Raw genomic sequence first — 23,753 nt, 5'->3', positions numbered from 1 at the left:
AAAATAATTTCTACGCCTCATCCTGGAGAAATTTCAAAATTCTTAGAGAAACTAAAAATGGCGCAAGAAGCTCCAAAATGGTTTAAAATTACGAAATTCGAATTTAAAGTGTTATTTTTAGACTAGATACAGGTACATATTGGTATAATTTTAAAAATTTCCCTTTGAACAGAAATGTCTGATTTTTTTGAATTTTTTCCTTCTGAATATTTTGGTCTAAAAAACGTTCCCCAAAATAATTTCCACACTGCCTGGAGGAATTTTAAAATTCTTAGAGAAACTAAAAATGGTCCAAGGAGCTTCAAAATGGTTTAAAATTACGAAATTCGAATTTGAAATGTTGGTTTTAGACAATCAGATATGCGCAAGTATTCGTGTGAATTTCAAAAATTTCTCTTTGAATCGAAAAGTCTCGATTTTTTGAATTTTTTCCTTTTGAGTAATTCTGGTCTGAAAAACACATTATTTGAAGTGTCCACCGAGAAATCAACCCAAATGTGGATAAATCCCTCAAACAGGTCGAGGATAAGACACAGCTCGATTTTTAACAGCTCAAAATAATTTCCACTCCATCCCTTTCAACTTTCTAGCTCAATTTGGTAAAATTTTGATTTTTTTTCTCATTTTTGGCTTAAATTTATTTGTTAAAAATTCACCAAAAATTTCGATTTTGAATACTTTTTAAAAAACATAATTTTGTCCCAGTTCACCCCACATGTTAAAGTTAGTGAAAATAGGTAAATAAATGGCTATCCAATTTCACCCCAACCTTAGGGTGAAGATGGACAAATTTTGACTTGAAAAAAAAAGTTTAAGAAGTTCATCGAAAAACTTTTTTAAAATCATCACTTGCAGAAGAGACCTGGGGTTTCAAAATGAGCCATGTCCCACTTTTCTATCTTAATATAAACAAGAATATTGGAGCTGAAAACCCTCGGAAAACGTCCAACTTCACCCCATTTTTGCCAGCATTTAAAACAAATCGTCAAAAAAATCAATTTTCAATTTTCAAAAATATTCCAAAAATTGAAAAATCAATTTCAGTAGCTCAACAGCTTAAATTTTGGGTGAAGGGGTTTCAGATCAAGCTCTTTTCAAAAATAGCGGTCACGTTCAAATCTTGAGCGGCTCCTCGAGAGGTTTCCTGTGAGGTCAGAATGAGCCGCTCTCCCTCCCTCTTTACTGACTGTGGATTTCAAATCCTCCTATCACCGGACTATTCATTTTAGTCGAAAAAAATGGTCGAATCAGACCTCAGACGAATTTTCGCCATTTTCAAAAATTTTGTTGCCCATAAATCCTCTTAAATGGATTCTTGGAGGTCCTATTTTCAAATTTTAGAGGAATTTCACCCCTTCCTCCTTGCTCCTCTCCTTATCTCGAAAATCACTAGAATACTTAGTACTTCATTATTGTACATTTCTTAGAATATTTCGTGTGTACGTCTTTAAATAAAATGTACAAACAGATACCTGGTCACTTTAGATGGTCCACTTGAAAAATTTAAGCAAGGAAAAACTCGTTCTTAGAACTAGGTATTTACTTATTTAGTCGATATGCGGATTTGCGGATTCAATATAAAATTTTCGAAGAAATCTTGATTCGCAAGACGGTTTGAATTAATGCTGTTATAATCTTTCGCGTGAGTTATTCCGAATGCATCTTGTTCGTATATGCAGAATTGTGTAAATAAATTGAAGTACCCATTTGTGAGGTGAAAATGATGGAAAAATTTACATACAGATACTTCGGTATTCGATCGATTTGGCATCAATGTTTTCTTTTCTCTCATCTCGGAACTTTTCGATGAAAAACTGGAATTGAAATTGATGCAGCGCAGCATCTTAAATCATTATTCAATGTCGGCGACCGTCGTCGTCGTGCTGAATACAAATATAAGGAAGAGTTGTTTTGACGATATGATCTGCGTATTATAGCTTATCGAATATATCTAATGATGCGATATACGGTGTAATCATCGCGTTTATACGAATGTTCATCTGGTCCGATACAGTTACGATAACGACGTCTAACGAATCAATTACCGAAAAAATTTCTTCCTGGTGGTCACGCAGCGATGATTCTCTTATGCATTTGCGCGCATATAACGTTTACAATACAATATCTTACTTTCCAGATTGTTGTACGAGTAACTTTGCTATACGTAGGTACATGTCGCATATTTTTTAACGGGTTTCATTTCACTTTTCCGTGGCTGCAGCCTGCAGGACCGAGACAGAATTGAGGAAAAAAATCGATGAAGTGAGAGTAGGTACTGCAGTATTATTGAGGATGTTGATTTATGGTAAAAATTTACTAGTGGAATGAAAAATATATCCGTTGGGGTGATATAGGTCGGAAGATTTATCAAAAGTTTGATCTCTATCACTATTTTTCTTGACTCAGGTTTTTATTTATGGTATCGTAAAACTCGCTATCTTCTGTTTATCAGACTTTAATGTTGATTGTTGATGTTGAAGTAAATGTTGCGCGTGTGTTTAATACTGGTAGTTTACACAACGTGTTAAAAATATCAACGCCGTGAAACTACCGTTTAGGCAACCTACTATGTATTTTTATAGCGATAATAGCATAAGCAATTGTTTGAAGGCGTATGAGATGATGAATAGACCAATGTGGACGTATTTAATCATCTACGAGATTTTTTTTGTCGTGTCAATGTACCATTCTGTAAGCTGTCTTCGAAGTTTTAATTTTTTTTTTTCGAAATTCGAAAATTGTGTCAAATCACATTTTTGACAAGGGACGTGTCAATTTGGCACAAAAATGTTGGAACCGAACAGAATTTTGAAAAAAAAAAATGAAAAATTTACAGTTTGAGAAAGAGTAGACGAAAAAAGCTGCAATTTGGATCGTACCCTATTTTCAACCTCCTGAGATGCGAATTCTTTTTTTAAAAAAGTGGAGAATCTGAATGTTCTTTGTAGGCTCTAGAACAACTGAAAACTGTCACCAATCGACTCAGGAGGTCGAAAGTTAAATATAAACCAAATTTGAGCTGTTGTATGTTGATTTAATAGAAATTTGTTTTTTCTTATAGAAATCGACCCAAATTGAATGGTTCCACCAGAAAAGGACCTAACTGAAAAGATGGCGATTCGAGAAAAACGCATTTTAAACATTTGAATATGAATATCATATAGAAAATATTAGAATAACATGCAACTTATTATTTTTTTTCATTCCGCATACATTGAAGATTCAAAATCATTCTTTACTTTTACTTTTCTGCAATAAAATACAAAGAAAACACTGAAAATACAAAGTGGACAATTAGGCCCTTTCTTGTGAACCTACTTTTTCGATGAAAAAATGTGCTGAATCGCGTAATTTTATCATGTAAAAGGCAATATTTTATAACATTATAACGAAGTTGGGTTAAAATAGGTCATTTAAACGTTCTCAAAAACTATTTTGTAGAAATTTATTTTTTCCTTAAGAAATTCCGCACCACTGAAAAATTACGAAAAAGTTACTTTTGTCTGTAAAAAATGGCGTACCACTGATAAGTTATGAAAACCAAGTGCAAAACATAGTAATAACTCAAACCACCAGACTCTCAGAGACAATTTGGTGAGAAATCGGCGGAGGTGTCCGACTTTGACGTTCAGTTTTGAAGGCGTGACTATAGGTAGAGCTAAGTAACGAAGTGTGCTAGGTGGTATTTCCACTGTAGAATCCATTTTTGCGATTTATTATGAAAGGGCCTAACTGAAGTTAGGCCCTTTTCTGATGGAACCATTCAATTTTAAATTTCAAAAATTCGCCAAAAATAAAAAAATGAATTTCAGCGGCTGAAATTTACTCTGGTGTTGTATTTTGAGACCCTTCTTTCGATTATTTTCACCCAGTTCACAAAAATGTTCGATCAGCTAGGATATTAAATTACCACCCTTGTTAAATTTCATGTTCTGTAACTTCCAAAATTTCAGATGCTCAAGAGCATTTTGTCGATTTTTTTTGTGAATTTTCGGGAAAAGTTAAAGAGCCTTTAAGGGTAAGATGGTGAAATCCGCACTCTCCCCAATTTTTGTGAAACTTACCCACAACGTTAGTTTTGTCATACTTACGTAAAACATCTCGTGAAAATTTATGTGTCGATCCCCCCCCCCCCTTCAAGATTTTTCAGAACATTTTTATAAATTTCAATTTTTGACTTTGTTCAACTTGAAGAGGGATGGGCTCTATACAAAAAGGTATTATTATAAGATTTCTTAGAGGGTCAAGTGAGGTTTTTTATTAAAAAGAGCGTTATTTAGAGAAATTCTGACCAGAATGAATAGTTTTCCAAATATTCTTGTCTAATGCTAAAATTGTCACTCTAGTTTTCTGCCAAAAAAAGGTAGCGAAAAATCTCACTTTTTGTCAATTGTCAAATGGTCTTGTTTTTTGCAAAAAGTTGTTGTTTTTTGCTAAAAATTGAATTTCCAAAAATTGTCGCTTCTTAACCGAGATATTGGATGAAAGTCTTCCATTTTCAACAAATATCGTAAAAAGGTATCATTTGTTTGCCAATAATTGTTAAAAAAGTCTTCACTTTTGCTAAAATTGTCAGTCTTGCTTTTCACCAAAAATTTGTAAAAAAATTTCGTTTTTTCAAAAATTAACAAAACCTCTCGTTTTTTTGAAAAAAATTCCAAAAAATGTTAGGTAAGTATCTTTATTTACATTTTGTCAAAAATCGCCAAAAATCACCAAAAAAATGCCAGAAAGTATCAGTTTTCGAAAAAAAAAAATGCTAAAATGTGTAATTTCTTTGCCATAATCAAATCAAAAATCTGTTTCAATTTTGCAAAATTGAAAAATTTTGGAATTTTGAAAAAAAAATTGCTTTTTACCAAAGTTGCTATAGATTTCTCCTGATTTTGTCCAAAAATTATCCAAAACCAAAATCCCTGTTTTTTTTTTTTAGAAATTGTTAAAAAATATCGCTTTTTTGCCAATAATTTCCAAAAGTTCCTGCTTTTTCGCTAAAATTGTCAAAATCTTGCTGAAAATTGTCGTTTTTTTTTGCAAAAAATTTCCAAAAATGTTCAAATATCGTTTTATTGGCAGAAATTCTCAAAAAGCCCTTTACTTGCTAAAGTTTTCTATTTGCCAGAAATTACGAAAATTCACACTTTTTTACTAACTTACAAAAGTTTCACTTTTTCGGCCACAATGTTTCAAAAATAGTTTACCTTTTCAGGATTGAAAACCAGAACATTTTTCAATTTGAACTTAATAGTCCGGCATATGACATTAGGAGTAATTGCACCCCCCCCCCCCCCTTCAGCTGATCCTCCGGGACAACTTTTTTCTTAAAGGGGACATCCTAAGGAACATTTTAAAGCAAACTTGCCCGAAAAAAAGTTAGCCTTACTTACAAAATGGCGGCCATTTTGATTGACAGGTCAGCCGAAATCGCAGATTTTGGGTTTCAACATAGGGCTTGCACAACATTTTTCAAACCACAGTGCGTTTTTCGATTTTTGGTGAATTTTTGAAAATCCATTTTAGGCCAAAAATGAGGGGAAAAAATCCAAATTTTACCAAATTGACTAAGAAAGCTGAAATTTGGGATATATCTTATTTTCGACATGCCAGATCGATTGGAAACGGTTTCAACCCGATTTGAGCAGTTCTGGAGCCTTCAGCAGATTTTTGAAACTCGAAATTCCCACAAAATTCCATCAAATTGGAGTTGTAAAGCTGAAATTTATTCTAAAAACTAATTTCAATACGCTACGAAGTACTGCAAGTAAATTTTAAATCGTTTTGGAGCCTCCAGCGACTTTTTGAAAATTCCTGAAACCTCCAGCAGATTTTTAAAACTTTAAATTTTCAAAAAATTTCATCAAATGGAGATGGAAAGCTGAAATTTACTCTACACTCCAATTTTAACACCCCTGAAGACGACTTCAGGTGGGTTCAAGTCATTTTAGAGCCTCCAGCGACTTTTTTGAAAACTACTGGAGCCTCCAGTAGATTTTTGAAACTTGCAATTTCCCCAAAACATCATCAAACTGAGATAGAGAGTCGAAATTCATTCTGCAAACTAATTTCAATACGCTGCGAAGTTGACTGCTGGTGGATTTCAAGTCGTTTTGGAGCCTCCAGCGACTTTTTGAAAGGTGTTATGGATTTTTTTTGGAAAATTGAAATTTCCTAAAAGTAGCTGCAAGTTTCAAAACCATTTTGAAACCACCACGTAGTAGTAGTCTGCGAAGTAAAATTCAACTTGCCAACCCCATTTCATAAATTAATGTTGCGGGAATTTCAAGTTTCGAAAATCTACTGGAGGCTCCAGTAGTTTTCAAAAAAGTCGCTGGAGGCTCTAAAATGACTTGAACCCACCTGAAGTCGTATTCTGGGGTGTTAAAATTGAAATGTAGAGTAAATGTCAGCTTTCCATCTCCATTTGATGAAATTTTGTGAAAATTTTAAGTTTCAAAAATTACTGGAGGCTCCAGTAATTTTCAAAAAAGTCGCTGGAGGCTCTAAAATAACTTGAAATTCACTTGCAGTACTTCGTAGCGTATTGAAATTAGTTTTTAGAATAAATTTCAGCTTTACAACTCCAATTTGATGGAATTTTGTGGGAATTTCGAGTTTCAAAAATCTGCTGGAGGCTCCAGAACTGCTCAAAACGAGTTGAAACCGTTTCCAATCGATTTGACATGTCGAAAATAAGGTATATCCCAAATTTCAGCTTTCTTAGTCAATTTGGTAAAATTTTGATTTTTCCCCTCATTTTTGGCCTAAAATGGATTTTCAAAAATTCACCAAAAATCGAAAAACGCACTTTAGCTCTTGAAATTTTGACAGATGATGAATTTTTGCATGATCTGTCGATCTACCTTTGTAAAGTTTGAAAAATTTCGTGCAAAATCTGCGATTTCGGCTGACCTGTCAATCAAAATGGCCACCATTTTGTAAGTATAGGGCCACTTTTTTTTTAGGACAAGGGCTATAGAAATGTTCCTTAGGACTCCCCCTCTAAGAAAAAAGTTGTCCCGGATGATCGCCCGGGGGGGGGGTGTTCAATAGACCCTTATGCGGGCTCCCCGACTAAAAAAGTGAAGAAAACTGTGCTGTTTTACTGTAATTTGAGAGCAATTTTTCCCAACGAAGCTCTATCGAATTTCATCCCCTCTCTCCCTGCATGTTGCAACATTTAAATTTTTCGTTCATTTATGAGAACTTTCTTCTGATTTGCCTCCGGAAATAATAAACGATGTTATTATTTTGTTTTAAAAAAAAATACCTACATTACTCGTACAAAATAACAACACAATGTAAACGAGCTCGAAAAGAACGATGGGAGCATAGGTAACACTTAACCAACTATACGAGAGGATTTAAAATAATCATGGTATTAGCATAAAAGTACATAATACATGCAAACCTAATAGAACATCCCAACTATGTAATCGTTAATTGAATATTAAACAGTCGTGGAATCCTGTTTATTAAAAAAAAAAAAAAGCCAAGCCAAGCCAAGCTCTAGGTAGGGAGAGGTACAGGGAGACGAAAAACGTTACTAAAGCTCCCTCGATAACATCGCGATCGCGTATTTCGAAACAATGGAAACTGCATCCTACAGGCGAGAGCCGTTGCCCCCGCAATCGAGCATATCGTTGGCTCATTGCGACAAAACAGTTCACAACGATGGTAAAAATGATCGCCGCCGTCAACTTTTCCCTCATCGCTGTTTTCATTCACAATAAATGAAGGAAAAGTACTGCATACAAACCTACGAGTACGATTAAGCTTACTCGTAATAATAAATACCGATGTAGGTACGAGTACGTATCAAGCGTACGATATTATTAGTTGGAAAACACACCGTGTATTATAATTTCAGCTCCGTAGCTCGACCGTTATGCAGCCATGTGTGATTTACGATTAATTAATGACCGAAGAGGTTGGTTGTTGGTCGATGGACGAGAATGTTGGGTATATACTTTCTATGGGTAACTATATACACGCAGCATATCATTAGCAGATTCGATTGGTTGGTTGGTTGGTTGGATTGCAAAAAGCCCATACATACGACTCACTATCAGTCGTAAGAGAGAAGGTATGGTAAACGTGCGTATACAGATACACAGCACGATTCGCGGTATCTAGCTTATGGCTAGGTGATTTGGTTATTTAGGACAAATACCTGTGCAGACGTCTACGTACCTAGGTACCTAGTACCTACTCGTACCTTACAGCCATTCCATCAGAGTGTTGGAAGTACTCGAACTCGTACGAGTATATGAGCGTTCGCGTACGTGCTCGCTGCGGTTTATTTCGGTGAATGTAGTCGCAGATGTGAACATATAAACTATAGTTTGATGAAAAAATAAAAAATAAAAAAATAGTCGTAAATACGCGAATAATTTGCACGAAAATCAAACCCAGATACCTACGTGTTGTTCCATTAATAGATCGCGATCGTACGAATAGAGAACCATATGTTGTGTTGTGCTTTGTGCGCGTATAAGATCTGCATCATCGACATCTGTTTGTACAGATGATGAGCTGATCTCGTGTGCTTTTTATGCTGACGCTTGCATCTCATCGTACTCGTACCTATATTTTGATCGAAAAATCGGTTACGTAAGTTCACACGTCTCACGTCAGTAAAATGTACGAAATATTATAAGAATTACATCTGGATCCGGAGATATATTGGTGGATTGGGCGTCTCTCACTGTCTTACACGCAGATGGAGATTTATCACGATAACGTAATCTTATCGGGGCAAACCTGCGCATTTACGCGTATCGACGACAACAACGGTGGTGAATCGCCAAGTCGTTAGGTGAATTAACCGTATGAAACGAGAACGTGACTACTCCAGGTAAAAACCTCTAAGGCTATATGGATATCGCCTAACTCTGGCTTAAGTTAGATTGATATACCTAATTTAAATGAATACTTTCGATTTGACCGCCAACCGATGGCCGATTTCTTGATCCGTAAAGTCTGACGTGAAATTGGCAAGATTGAGTTTTAGTATTTGGGATCGATTGGAGTGCAGTCTATGGTTTGTAAATTTATATCTATAGTATGTAGATGGGAGTGGAAATGTGATGTACGATATTATAATACAATGTTGATGAATTATGGCGATTGTTTGTAAGGTAACGAGGCAATGTTTCGACGCGAAATGCGACGAAATTGTCGTAAATTAAACGATCACAGATATTTTTATGGCACAGACCTGAAAAAAGAAATGGATGGATTGACATCGTACTTCTGAATATTGAATGTAAAGTGAGAGATGCTTCGTTGACTGGAGTTACTAATTTGAAAAAAAATGAAAAAAAACAGTAAATTTTGCATTGCCAATCAATATCCATATTTTTGTGTATTTTGGTGAGCAATTACCCCAACGTATGTAGTTGAAGAGGGGGGGGGGGGGGTCAAATTTTCAATCAAGATGCCAATCTGATAAGGAAACCTCTCAAGGTTTGGAATAACATGATCTGAAACTCATGAACCAAAATTTTTACAGCTAAATTGACTTTTCAATTTTTGGAGAACTTTTGAGAGAAAGAGAGAGAAATATGTATTTATTCGGCTCAGCTTCTAAACGCTGTACACAAAATGATCAATTTTTTATACAATAATTACACGACACTTAAGAGGGTAGTCAAAAAAATGTTATAAAAACCTACGAATATAACGATTTGAAAGAATTATTATTTTATTGCATCAAAAAAGATCTTGAGGATTTTTATGTGTTTTAAGACGATTCATAAGATTTTTGCTAAGTAGGAATTCGAAGTCATCAAATGATTCCAGCGTGAATAGGTATTTTTCAGTAAGTCTTTCAGAGAAGGCATCGATCGATTGATTCTATTTGCAGTTCATTATGTAACTGATTGTTACAGAGGAACTATGGTGTGTTTGTAATGATTCGCAGAACTTTGTTTTGTATAATTTGTATGTAGCTTATGTTTGTTAGTTTTTGAAGCTGTGTTATCCATATTGGCGCTGCATATGTGAATGAGCTACGGATGAGACTTTTGTAAAGAAGTAGACTACAAGATGTAGACATCAATCTGGAACGACAATTCAGTAGGGGTAAAGTTTACATAGTTTGAGGTAGGCATCATGTGATTTGAGAACGATATGATTTTTGAGAGATAGTTTCTGGTCCAAGTGTATGCCGAGATATTTAACTGATGATGTATTCCATGGTACCACAGTGTTATTGATTAAGATTTCTGGAGTTGGTGAGATTTTGCGAAGTGTGAAGATTTTCGTTTCACTTTTAAGAGGATTTAGCTCAAGTTTCCAGCGTTCAAACCATGGTTATAATTCATTAATACCAGCTTGAAGTTGATTACGAGCAATTAGAAGATCATTATTTTGGCTGAGTAAACACATATCATCAGCAAACATTGCTATTTCATTATCAGCTGGTTAAGGAATATTATAGCCGTATAAGATGAACAAATGTTGGTCTCAATACAGTGCCTTGTGGTACATCTTGGCTGATTCCTTGAAGCGAAGAAAAATATTATTTGCTCTGCAAAAATGATGAAAATCATATATCTATCAATTCTCTCGAACTGAATTTCACCATCGTAATTTTCAATTTCTCCAAAAGGCATGAAATATTAATTTGGACAGATAAAAATCGAGCTGTGGCAAATTTCATCATTTTATGCCATTTTGGAAACTCCGGCGGAGTGATTTTCGATTCCCCCCAGAAGGCATGAGAATCGATTTGGACAGCTAAAAATCAACTTGTGGCGAATTTCACCATTTTTGGTGATAAGGAAAATCGCGGCATATAACCATGTAGAAGCTTGAACGGTGTTCTACCTGTGGTTTGGTTAATCGAGACGTTGATGTTTCTTTTGATTTCTGGTACGAAATGGTCCCAATTTTCGGTCTCTTCAATCGATTTTGACGCATATATTATTTGGAGACTCCAGCGTGATTTTCGATTTCTTCAGAAGGCATGGTGAGCAGCTAAAAATCAACTTGTGGTGAATTTCACCATTTTTGGTTATTCTGGAGACTCCAGCGTGGTTTTCAGTTCCTCTAGAAGGCTTGGAAATTAATTTCGACAGCTAAAAATCAAGTTGTGACTAATTCTGAACCGGTTTGAAACGTTTACCCTCATTTGAGCAGATTTCTAGGTGGACATCTTTGATGTTTTTTGACCAGCATTTTCCAGTTATCACTAAAAATATTGTGATTAAAAAAACACACTGAGGTGTTCGCCTGAGAGTTTGGGAATCGAACGAAACATGGATAAGCTTGTTAAATAAGCCCGCAAGTAAGCCAAAACTCGATTTTTAGTTGTCTAAATTGATTTTCACGGCTTTTTGAGAAATTTTAAGATTCTGAAAAATCTAGAATCGCGCTGGAAGCTTTGGTAGGACTGAAAATGGTAAAATTCTGATTTAGGGAATTGGTTTTAGACGAAACAAAGTCATTCGAGCAAATTTAAAACATACCTATCTACTTGGATGGAAATTTTTCGTTTTTGAATTTTGAATTTTTTTTCTTGGCGAAGTAAATATAAACTTTTTTGGTCTAGAAAACCTTCTTAAATTGATCAAGAATAAACCACAACTCGATTTTCAACGGCTTCAGTTAATTTCCACGCCTTCTGGAAAAATTGTGAAATTCTGGAGAAAACGAAAATCGCGCTGGAAATATTAAAATTCGGATGGAGGGATAGGAGAGATAGAACAATTCGTGCAACTTTCAAAAAATTTTCTATACGAAAGGAAAATTTTTGATTACTTGAATTTTTCCTGCATATGTACATAGATATACCTAAATATTCTGGTCAAAAAAACGCTCAAAATATCCGCCTGAAAATCTGGCTAATAATGTCGATAAACTTGTTAAATAGGTCGAGGATAAGCCACAACTCGATTTTTAACTGGTCAAGTGAATCTCCACTCCTTCTGAAGAAATCGAAAATTGCACCGGAGGCTCCAAACTGACTGAAAATTGAGGAAATTCAGTTCGAAGGATTTGATATCAGTCTCAGAACAAATTCTCATATTTTTTCTGAGTACAAATATTTTTTTAAAAAGTGCAAATTGCATAAAATGGTGAATTTTGAATCTTCAAAATTCGCAAAAAATCGAAAAATTAATTCGGGCTACTGAAATTCTGGTTATGAGCAGTTTAAACCGTGCTTTTTCCAAATATCGTGATCCTATCCAAATCGAAGGCAAACTCATTGAAAAATTCCCTGTACTTATTGCAAGAGCAAATTCCTAGCCCCATCTCCTCCATCATGAAAATGGTCTGTAACTGAAAGAGGAAACTGAGGGGCACTGTGAACTTTGAAAATGACAAAATTCAATAACGAACTTTTTAAAAAAACAAAGTAGGTAGTCATGAAACGAAAAAAACACCAGAGGATTGTATACTCACCCCAAATCTATTTATAGTAAAATTTTGGTTTGTTTTGAAAGAGAGGGCTTCAAATTGGGCAAATTGGTAAGATAGTTGATTTAAATTTATTTTGGGAAAGGATCAAAAAGGATGCGCGATTTTGAAATGCAGGTGACATTTATGACATCGTAAGGTTGCAATTTGGAGGGTGTGTGCACGCGACAAATGAAAAAGGGTTACAATTCTGAATAATTAGTAAGGATCATAAAAAAGTTGTAAATGTCATGTCAATGTTTTGAATGTACTTGTGGTTAATGTCAAAGGGGTTTAAAAAATTCTTAGAGCTCATTAGCTCTTGTACAAATTGTTATAAGTGTCAACTTTTGGTATGAGAAAATATTAATGTATTCAAATTTTTGGTTTTATCATGTGACCCGCTCTGACAAAATCGACCGTTTCGACGAAAAAAAATGTCCAAAATAATGATGTGTAAAATGAATTTTAGGGGTTGAAAGATCAGATTTTTGAGAAAAAAACATTTTTTGAAATTTCATTGAAATGGTCGATTTGGTCAGAGGGGGTCACATATTGAAAATGATTGCGAGCATGAGGGCGAAAACGTGAGCCCAGAGCCATAAATGTTTCAAAATTTGACATTTATGAGAATCAAATTATCATGTGAATCAGGGGTGGCTGTGGGAATCAAAGAGCCCACAGCTATAAAATTTTACTGTCTATTAATTGACTCAAAAACCATGGGTAAGTGTTTGATTTTGAATTTACAACACTTAATGAATTTTGAAAGTGTGAGTAAATACTTTGATTTAGAGTTTTAATTGAGTTAGGGGATGAATTCGAGTTGAACCAAGCAGTAACGCGATTAAAAGTTAGTGGATGAATTACAGAAGTTAAAATACTGAAATCTAGCCAGAATGTTACAAAAAGTTCTCAGTTTTAGTCCTTTTTATGCAAAATAAAATATTAAAAAATTGGACTGAATTTTTTTTTTCATTTTCGAGAAAAAAATTACAAGTTTTACACTTATTGCAAAAATACCATTAGAAACTTGAAAAATGAAAATTTTGGCACTTTTGAGATATTTTACTAATGTGTAGACAAACATGTGAAAAAATCCCCCTCCCCCTTTCCAATTTGCCAACAAATTGACGAGAAATTCTATTTTTTGTGCTATCTTATAATTTTAGGGCTGAAATATATTGAAAAAATTTCGCCGCCGTTTTAAACCAAAGCAGGAACCTAAAAAATTATTAATTTTTGCATTTTTGAAATATTTCACCAATATGAAGCGTTTTCTTCCTTCTCCCCCCCCCCCCCCCCCGTAAAAATGTCTGAAATGAATTAGCTTTAAAACAAGTACATATGTACGACATTTTAAATCTTTTTTTTTGGAGTGTATGAAACCCTTACCTCCCCTTTCAAAAAATTCTCAACATGCCCATCGACCACATCCTTGCACTTCCACGCAGGTTGTTCTTTCGAAAAAAAATAAAATAAAAAATTCGTGAATTTTGTATCCGCTGCTTAATTACTTTTCTTATCTAAAAGAGTTAATTAGACACGAATGGGATTTACTCGTGGAACCTTACTCGCTCTAGATATGTTTACATTTAGTACCTAATGAGGGGAAAATAGGTCGAGCGTGGTAGATTTTCCCTTTCCAATGCGCATAACTCACTTATACGAAGGCAATTTTATTACCTCAGATGGAGAATTTGATAAATATATAAGGCGAAATTTTCATCGTATAAAATAATATGTACTTTCTTCTTCTAAGTACCTACGTTTAATTTGATCAGCGGGATACAGAAGATGAGTGCTGGCTGTTGCTGATGACATCGAGAACACTGCTGATGAGATCATAGATTTCAGTCTGTATACCTTACCTACGAATACTAAATCGAGAAGGCGCGATGACGTTAAGTATATGCTTGAAAAAGGAAACCACTCCTACGATGTGAATAGAGTAAAAAAAATATGATTCAGTTTCTCATATTTTTATGGCTTTGTAAGGCTGCGAAAGATATACATATGTATTTGTATGTACAGGTGCCTCTCTGGAAAGAAGGAGAGAAAAAAACTCTACGAAATGGTGAAAAAAAAAACTGTCGCGCAAAAGTGGTCAACTATTGTATAATAATGCGCGCATCGATATCGCCATAACGGAGATACTTTCTAATCATATTGTTTCTGCTTCGGCACTTTGGCAGTTAGTTACACTCGGTTACAATGTCCATTATTATTGTTCATAGCTGTGTGTGTATGTCAATGTACACGTATTCAGCAACAACACCAATATGAACATTGTAGGTACTCCATATACACGCATAGGTATCGTAAAAAGGTGTATGGAGTAGTCGAGTTAGCTAGCTATCATTGTGGTTCGCAACTTTCCAGTCGACCAGCGATGACGTACATTTGCATGGTGAGGTGTCCGCATTCTTGGCCAGAGATACCTATGGTATTTATTTTTTTTCTTACCTCAGATAGGTACTTGATAATGCTCCCAAAACTCTATACGATGAGGATAAATGCGTGTTGTTGTTGTTGATGATGAAGTTATCTCGTATATTGAGTGAAGGCAGCTGGAGATGGGGAGGGTAGCATTTTAGACATTGTTAGGATTTTTTTTTCCTGTTTAGCGAAACAAAATAATAATGTATAGTTTATCGTGACGTAGTAAGTAAAATTAAAAGGATTCGTGACGTAGGACGTTGATTTGACGTTGTGGCATTCATTACGCTATTATTATTGAATCAATATATCGGCTAACCTAACGTAGGTAACCCTCCTCTTTGCCTTGGGTTTGGTGTACTCGTAGTTGCGGACGCCTCTGCGTACGATAGGTAGTCAACCGCATATACCCACAGTTTTCATCGTACCAATGTTTGGAAAAGTTTTACCATCGTGTCTGTGCTGATCTATACGTTTACGTACCTACCTACGTTTTTCATCCCATTTTTATGATTTTTTTCCAACCACGGTTTGATTTATAGTGCGCTTTTTGTTTGTTCATTTGGTGGCAATCTGCGCGTTTATGGGCATTGCGGCAACAGTATCTGCCAAATTACTGGCAGTTGATCGCGAATTCAATCGCTGCTATCCGCGTTTGTAAATCTAACTCTCGAACTCATATATACGTCTTATATTCATATGTGAGAGGAGTGTAATATTCGTGATTCGTGTAACCGGTTTTTTTCGATCGTTCGAGTACTAGTACTAGGTCATTCGATTTATCATAAATTTAGTCACGTAGTACTTACTATTGGAAGATTTTCGTAATTTGACGGTTTATTTTTATCGTATATGTATGTCTCGTATGATTACAGGTCTGGCAAAAGACTTGGCTCGAACGCTTTGGCCAGGTAAGTTTTTCACGTTTTTGAATTATTATTTAGAGTGGCTTTTTTCTGTACCGTGTTTTGGGCTGGTTGCGTTTTGGATTTTGGCACATTTTGGGGTACTTTCGAGGATTGATTGTGTGGAAAATACTGGATTTTGGTTTTTGGTTCGTAGAAAGTACCTATCTACGTCTGAAATTCAATCAGTATTGCATCGAGAATCGAAAGTAACCTGCGAGGCTTTTTTTGGGGTGGTGTACTTGGCTAACGGATTGAAGAAGTTGTAATCGTTTCGTTGGATTTCTTCATTGCCATGCTCCAAGTTGGTGATTATTATGCACGTTCTTATAGCAAACGATCGAATTCGGTGGGATAGAAATATCATAAGGAATGCTATGTGATGAGAATTGGGGAGGGGGAGATTTATTACCTACTCGAAGTTCAAAAAACGTAATATTAGATCATCAGTCAAAATCGACGTATCACATCACATCATATTAAAAAAAAAATTTTCAAGTTTTTTTTTCAAATTGAATGTGAAGGGGGGCCTGGAGAATTAGCGTGGCATTTATACTTGTGAAATTTTTTCAGCAATTTTTTTGCTTCCTCTCTCTCCTCCTAGTTTTTGATTTCTATGAAAAAATTTGCTAAAAATTTTAGCTCTCTAACTTGAAATTAAATTGTACCAAAAAAGCACCCCCCCCCTCCCCAGAAACAAATTCGATCCAAAATTATTTGTTTTTGCGTCATAATTTTCCCAAACAAATCTATTTTTCAGAAAAAAAAAAAAAAAAAACTATCCTAAGTTTCAACCTATTTGGTACATTATTATGGAGACCCCCTATATCCCAAGCTGGGAAAAATGAAAAAAAAATGGAATTAAATTAGAATCGGTGATCTTTTTTTTTGAAAGTTTCCCATTTCTGAGTCAGAACTTTCCCAAATAACCTCCCTCTGAAGAGAAAATTTCTCTCGATCCCCCAAACAAAGTTGGCCATTTGCTGTTTAAAGTCTCTAAAATTGAAAAAATAAATAAATGAATTTAAAAAATGTTTACAGACTTCAATTTTTGATTTTGATTTTTTCCAACTTTGAAAAACGTCCCCTCTCCTCTACATGACGAGAAAATGGAACTTGAGCTCCACTTCCTTGTTTTAAAAATAATTGGATAATAGAATCAAGGTGTCTAATACACATATAACAGTTCTGCCAATTCTGCAAGTACTGCTTTTTGTCCAGCTTTCTGCTTGTGCTTCCTGATATTGTTCTGCTTTCAATTAGAATGTCCCGTTTTGGTTTTTTTCTTCAACCCAACTCAGTATTTTCCAATTCGTATATCCTTTTTTTTTTGTAGAATTTTGAAAAAACTTCGAAACTAAATGCAAAATGGAGTTTGGACGATTGAAAAATTGACGTGTTCAGGATTATTTTGACCCCTCTCACCCCTGTAAAAAAAAGTCGTGAAATGTTTGCAATATGATCTGTCAATAAAAAATAAAATGGTGAAGATTTTTTGACACCCCCTCCGGCCCCCCTTTTTCAAAAAAGTTGGGAAGTATTTAAAAGACATCCTGTCAAAAGGCCTCTTCAAGTCTTGTTTTTTAATTTTTAAAATCTGAATAAAAAATTCAAAATTGAAAAAAAAGTACCTAGGTACCAATTGATTATTTTATTTTCTTGGGGAACGGAGGGAGGGGTAGATTCGTACATTGGGAGTCTTTAAAAATGGAGACCAACATTGCTGGAGGATTACGAAAGGTTCCTGAAAAAAGCTTTTTTGCACAATTCTGACTGAGCCTTGTTTTCTTACCAAATTCTTTGATCTTTCTCAGATTTAGAGGCCCCTCTGTAAGAAAAGTCAACATTGTTTGGAGGACCAGGGAGGTTTTTTTTTCAAAAATGAAAAGGGACGTTATTCAGAAATAAGAAATTTTGAAATAAAAATGACCAATTCTGCCTTTTTTTTGATTTTTTTTTTTTAGATTTTTACGAGTACAACTTTGAAGGGCTCTATAATGAAACCAGCATTGATTGGGGAATGGGGAACCAAGAACAGGTTTTTCTTGAAAAGGGAATTATGTAAATATGCTTGTAGAAGTGGACAATTTTTGGATAAATTGATATTTTTATTTAGGTTGATTTTTATTAAGAAAATTTTCGGAAAATTTTAGTCCTCTGACTAGAAATTATTGTGCTGGAAAATACTCTCCTCTCGCAGGCTGAAACATCTTAAAAAAATAAAAAACTCTCAATTCATCCCAAAATTTTCCATTTTTTCAAAAAAAAAAAATCTTAATCCTCTTAAGCAGAGATTGGCCCTCTTTTGTGAAGAACGCCAAAAATTAGAGAATAAAAATTTCAATTTAGAGTAAGGTCAGACTGCTTCAAATTTTTATGAATATGATTTTCTCGCTCTTTGAGGACACATATCTCTCTTCCAGGGTTATCCCCAGTGCCAAAATTTTTCTTAGTGACTTTCAACTCAAAACGAAGGTCTTTGCTGAATTTGGTCAAAATCTTCCTACATTCATTTTGAACGATGACCCAAATGTAAGGAGTTTTAGGGACGTGAAGTCAATTTTATGTCTTTGACCATGTTTAGAGGCACTTGTGAGATTTGTTAGATGGGTCTAATCAAAAAACAAGCCATACATTCGACGTTATTGCCCTCAAAAGATTTTTTTTAAAATTTTGATCAAAATTGGAGGTTTTTATGTTGAGATGTTTCATTTTGATAATCAATTTATTACAAAGAGGATGAAAAAGTCAAGTCTTCAATTTTTATTCCTGCTCCAAGAATTTTGAATTTTTTTCCTCGAAAGTTCAACTTGTAGATTATTAAATTTTAATTTGTACTTACCTACGTTTTTTTGAATCTTCCATCGATTCTCTTTCAAATACTTACCTACTTCCAGCAGATTTTCTTCGAGTTCAGACAGTCTTGAGAGTTTGACAGTTCGGCAGGAATTCGCAATAACGTGTAAATTACGTGTGCTGTGTCCGCTCTTAATACTTACTCTTGGAATTTATAGCAGGAATAAGAGTGGTGAACTCGTAAAAAAATACGAACGAAATCAGCCGTTCGACTTCCTTTTTAGTTCGAGATGATGTGAAATTTCAACTCATCCTAATTCTTCAATTTATAAGAGATAGATATGGATATTGTCGCACTCCCCCCCCCTACCCTCCTTCAATCGCTCTAGTGGAGATTGAATTGATGTAATAAGCACTAGAGTGAGTCAATTTTCCACTTTTTCGAAATTTAATGAAGCTTACGAAGATTGTGTCCTTATCGTGATATTTTTTTAGAAATTAGAATTTTCAAAATATTTTAGAAGGGCTTGAAACTCCCCTCCAGTGATCTCAGCATGTCAAAAAAATATGGTTAGTTCAATTTCAGCTTCGCAACTTGATTTGGTAACATTTTTTGAAAATTTTCATTTCGAAGAAATCTGCTAAAAACGGCTCTAAACCATTTCCAAATCGATTTGGAGAGGCTGGTGTACTGGTATAGGATACCTAATTATCAGAATAGATAGAATTTTGATTTTTTTTTGCGAATTTGATTTTTTTGAATTTCCCAAAACTTCAAAAATGAATTTTAGCTCCTGAAATTTTGAGTGGTGGGGCATTTTTACATGTTTTTTTTTTTCATCTGGCTATGTCTTATCAGAAAAATTTTCCGCCTATTGGGCTTTGGTGGGCTAAAATCGATATTCTCGATCGATATATTGATGAAAAAAATACCTACTTTTTTTTTTGTTTTTCAAGTCGAAATGTAAGAGAATTCATCAATAATTTTGTTCTTTTAAAATGATTCTGTCGTGTCATCGTTTAGTTTCGTCGTACTTTGATGTGTTTTTTGTGTATTTTTAAAAAATTCAAAAATTATCGATTCGATGAAATTATGAGTCATAAGTTCCTACTAACCGTCAATATTTCACGTTCGAATTTTTTTCGTGTACAAGCAAAAGTTTTACTTTGAAATATTTAACCATTTTTTGAGAAATCCGAGGATTAAAATTTTAAATCGAGCAGGTAATCGATAAAAAGTCTAAATTTTCACTCTAAAATTATTATTGAGCCAAATTTCCTCGATAATTTTAGGTTCATCAATTATTATTATCGCAATAGGTACGAATAAAATTTGTCAGCATAAAAATACTCCGACCATACCTATATTTTCAAGTCACTGAAACATTTATTGTGGCGAAGAATGTTTTTAGACATGTACAGGATCTTCATCGTCTTCTTCTGAGCGCTGATCTGTGAGTGCAGTCACAAGCACTTTGAAATGGCTGGTCACTGTGTTGACATACTTTTGTGTACAAAGGGTTGTTTCGTGTGGGTACGTCGCAAGCGTCCCTCGCTTCGACGTTCAAGCAACCTGGCTCACAATCACAAATAGATTCCTTACATCTGAACTGCCTAAGTCAGAAAAAAACCAGTGTCATAATTTGGAAAACTGATGAATGAAAATCAATTTCAACGCAATATGAGGGAAAAAACTACGACTTCGAGAGTTGAAATATTGAAAAAAATTTCAGGCAAAGTTGAGATATTACGATACCATAATTATTTTGGAGTTTATTGAAAAATCAACGAAATAAGAATTTTTTAAAAGTAAAATCCAACAACCTCGACGGTGGAAAATATGTGTAGTCAGTGAAATATTAATTTATTGTTCCGAAGAATGTTTTTAAATATGTACAATTTGGTCATTTTTAACTACGCATATCTTCTTATAGCGCGGATTTATGAGTGCAGTCACAAACACTTCTACGTCGCGCGCCAGGGATTGCACATTGTTTTGTGAACATAGGGTTCCCAGATGTGGGTTTGTGGCAAGCCTCAGTTGCTTCCGGGGCTGAGCAACGGTCATCACATTGACAAACAGCTATGTTACATTCGTAGAACCTACGTCAGACAAAAATCAGTGTCGATAATTCGGGAAACTGATGAAAATCAATTTCAATATGTACTATTCTAATACGAGAGGGAAAACTGTCGAGAACGATGAAATTATTCGCGTAGGTAGTTGAAATACATATGTAAATGTAGTCAGTGAAATATTAATTTATTGTTCCGAAGAATGTTTTTAAATAAATGTACAATTTGGTCATTTTTAACTACGCGTTGTTTCTCATACCACGGATTTGTGAGTGCAGTCACAAAAACTTTTACGTCGCACGCCAGGGATTGCACATTCTTTCGTGTGCAAAGGGTTCCCATATGTGGGTTTGTGGCAAGCCTCAGTTGCTTCCGGGGCTGAGCAACGGTCATCACATTGACAAACAGCTATGTTACATTCGTAGAACCTACGTCAGACAAAAATCAAGTGTCGTATAATTCGGCAAACTGATGAAAATCAATTCCAATAATACTGCTAATTATGAGTAGCACAGTCAAATAGCAGAAAAAAATAGGTGAACCGAAACATTATTGCGATCAAACGTTTTTTTGGTGAATATTGTCTACGGTGGTATGCTGAACAACATACTAAAAGTCCTCGCCCCTGCCCCACGAGCTAACCCCCCACAGTGGATCAAAGCCCCCCTAAATTAGTTTTTCGTCAAGAACTCCTGAAATATTAAATTTTGAGTAGAATGAGCTCTGTGATCATTTCATCTCCTCTCCAATACCTATCAAATGAGCTATCGACCAACTCCCTAACTTAAGGGGGTGGCGCTACGACCCCTCAAAGTGACGTGATTTTATTATTTTACATTTTATGACTTGGGACTTGTAACCTGTTCTAATTGATAAAATGAAGTCAAACTTGAGGAATGGGATTCTTTTGAGAGCTGGAGTTGACCTCTGGAGTGGGGAGGGCCAAAGTTGAAAATTACAGAAAGGTCATTTTTTGGAGGGGCATAACATGACCCCAAATGAATGAAAAGGGTCCAAAATCATACCATCGGACAGTACCCTATCTGTGATCAACATATCCAAATTTCAGCTTCCTAGGTCATCCCCACCCCATTTAAAGCGGAATTAAGTTGAAAATACCCTTATTTTGCCCCTATTTTCGGGTTTTTCCATCTTATAAGGAGTGGGGATGACTCAGAAAGCTAAAATTTGTATATGTTGATCACAGATGGGGTACTGTCCGATGGTATGATTTTGGACCCTTTTCATCCATTTGGGGTCATGTTATGCCCCTTCAAAAAAATGACCTTTCTGTAATTTTCAACTTTGACCCTCCCCACTCCAGAGGCCAACTCTAGCTCCCGAAAGAATCCCATTCCCCAAGTTTGACTTCATTTTATCAATTAGAACAGGTTACAAGTACCAAGTCAAAAAATGTAAAATTATTAAAATCACGTCACTTTGAGAGGTCGTAGCGCCACCCCCCTTGAGGCTAGGGAGTTGGTCGATAGCTCATTTGATAGGTACTGGAGAGAAGATGAAATGATCACTGAGCTCATTTTACTCAAAATTCAATATTTCAAGAGTTCTTGACAATAAACAGATTTTGGGGGGTTTTGCTCCACGGGGGGGGGTAGCTCGTGGGGTAGGGGCGGGAACTTTTAGTATGTTGTTCAGCATACCACCCTAGACAATATTCACCAAAAAAAACCATTGATCGCAATAATGTTTGGGTCAAATTGCATTTTGACTGGGCTAGAGGAAAAAAACTGTTGAGAATGATGAAATTTTTCGCTTTTAGGGCCATTCCACGTCAATTAGACGAGGAAGTGGTAGGGGGGTTCGGCGATTTTTTTGAAATTTTTCCAGTGGAAAGATCTTTCGAAGGGATGACCAATGGCGCAAATCGCAGCCCTCTAGCCCTTTTTTAAAGGCAGCCAGGGGGTGTCAAAGTTTTCAGTGATCCTAAAATATGTATCATCCATTTCAGCAGTGGATTACTCAATAACCGCGATACCTACCAAAATGGAACTTTATCTCATAGTTAGAGGTTTTGAAAGGCTTTTTGGTGATATCATAAAAATCAGTGTTGCCACTTTTTTTCGTACAAAAAATTAGCTCAAAAAGTTTCAAAACGTAGTTTTCATATCGTTCCGACTCTCAAAAATTCTGAAAAAATATATTATGCACAACTTTTCATGTTGAACAACATGTTAAGAAATTGGGATGGTAACATGTTGCAAAGTCAATTTAAAAAAATTCAAAGTTTGCGAAAAAATGTGATTTTTTGATTTAAAACATGAAAAAAAGTTTTTATAGGCGATGTTGACCCATTCGGCTCCTATTTTTATGTATCTGTCGAAAAAGTTGGAAAAATCCTTTCACTCGATGAAATGAACTCATCACAAAAAAATCAAAATTCGAAAAAATTCAATTTTCAATTTCCATCATCAAAAAAAGTTTAAATTTATTCAGTTGTCTTATATTGACCTCTTTCTGACGTATTTCATGAAAAAGTTGATAAAAATTACACATCACGACAAAAAAATAAAAATTCGTTCATTTTTTGAATCTTTTAGAATTTTGATTTTTTTGTGAGGAATTCATTTCATCGAGTGAAAGGGGGTTTTCAACTTTTTCAACAGATACGTAAAAATAGGGGTCAAATGGGTCAACTTCACCTATCAAAACTTTTTTTCATGTTTTAAATCAAAAAATCACATTTTTTCGCAAACTTTCAATTTTTATAAATCGACTTTGCGACGAGTTACCGTCCCAATTTTTTAATATGTTGTTCAGCATAAAAAGTTGTCCATAATATATTTTTTTCAGAATTTTTGAGAATCGGAACGATATGAAAACTACGTTTTGAAACATTTTGAGCTAATTTTTTGTACGAAAAAAAGTGGCAACACTGATTTTTATGATATCACCAAAAAGCCTTTTAAACCCCCTAACTATGAGAAAAAGTTCCATTTTGGTAGGTATCGCGGTTATCGAGTAATCCACTGCTGAAATGGATGATATTTTAGGATAACTGAAAACTTTGACACCCCCTGGCTGCCTTTAAAAATGAGCTAGAGGGCTGCGATTTGCGCCATTGGTCGTCCCTTCGGAAGGCCTTTCCACAGGAGAAATTTCAAAAAAATCGCCGAA

General features: G+C 35.0%; 1 protein-coding gene across 6 annotated transcripts in view; it reads left to right on the top strand.

Moving 5' to 3' along the window:
- Nucleotides 1-23,753, top strand: part of nuf (rab11 family-interacting protein nuf) — a 93,815-nt gene that overhangs the window by 43,935 nt on the left and 26,127 nt on the right. For all 6 annotated transcript variants that reach the window (XM_065348097.1, XM_065348096.1, XM_065348094.1 and 3 more), the window contains one exon: nt 15,717-15,752. In XM_065348097.1, coding sequence (XP_065204169.1) covers nt 15,717-15,752 — 36 coding nt within the window. The remainder of the gene's footprint in view (nt 1-15,716; nt 15,753-23,753) is intronic.

Source organism: Planococcus citri, chromosome 2 (assembly GCF_950023065.1).
Source record: "Planococcus citri chromosome 2, ihPlaCitr1.1, whole genome shotgun sequence".
In the NCBI taxonomy this organism is placed as follows: Eukaryota; Metazoa; Arthropoda; class Insecta; order Hemiptera; family Pseudococcidae; genus Planococcus; species Planococcus citri.
The sequence above is the reverse complement of the archived record's forward strand: the minus strand, read 5'-3'. Positions and strand labels throughout refer to the sequence as shown.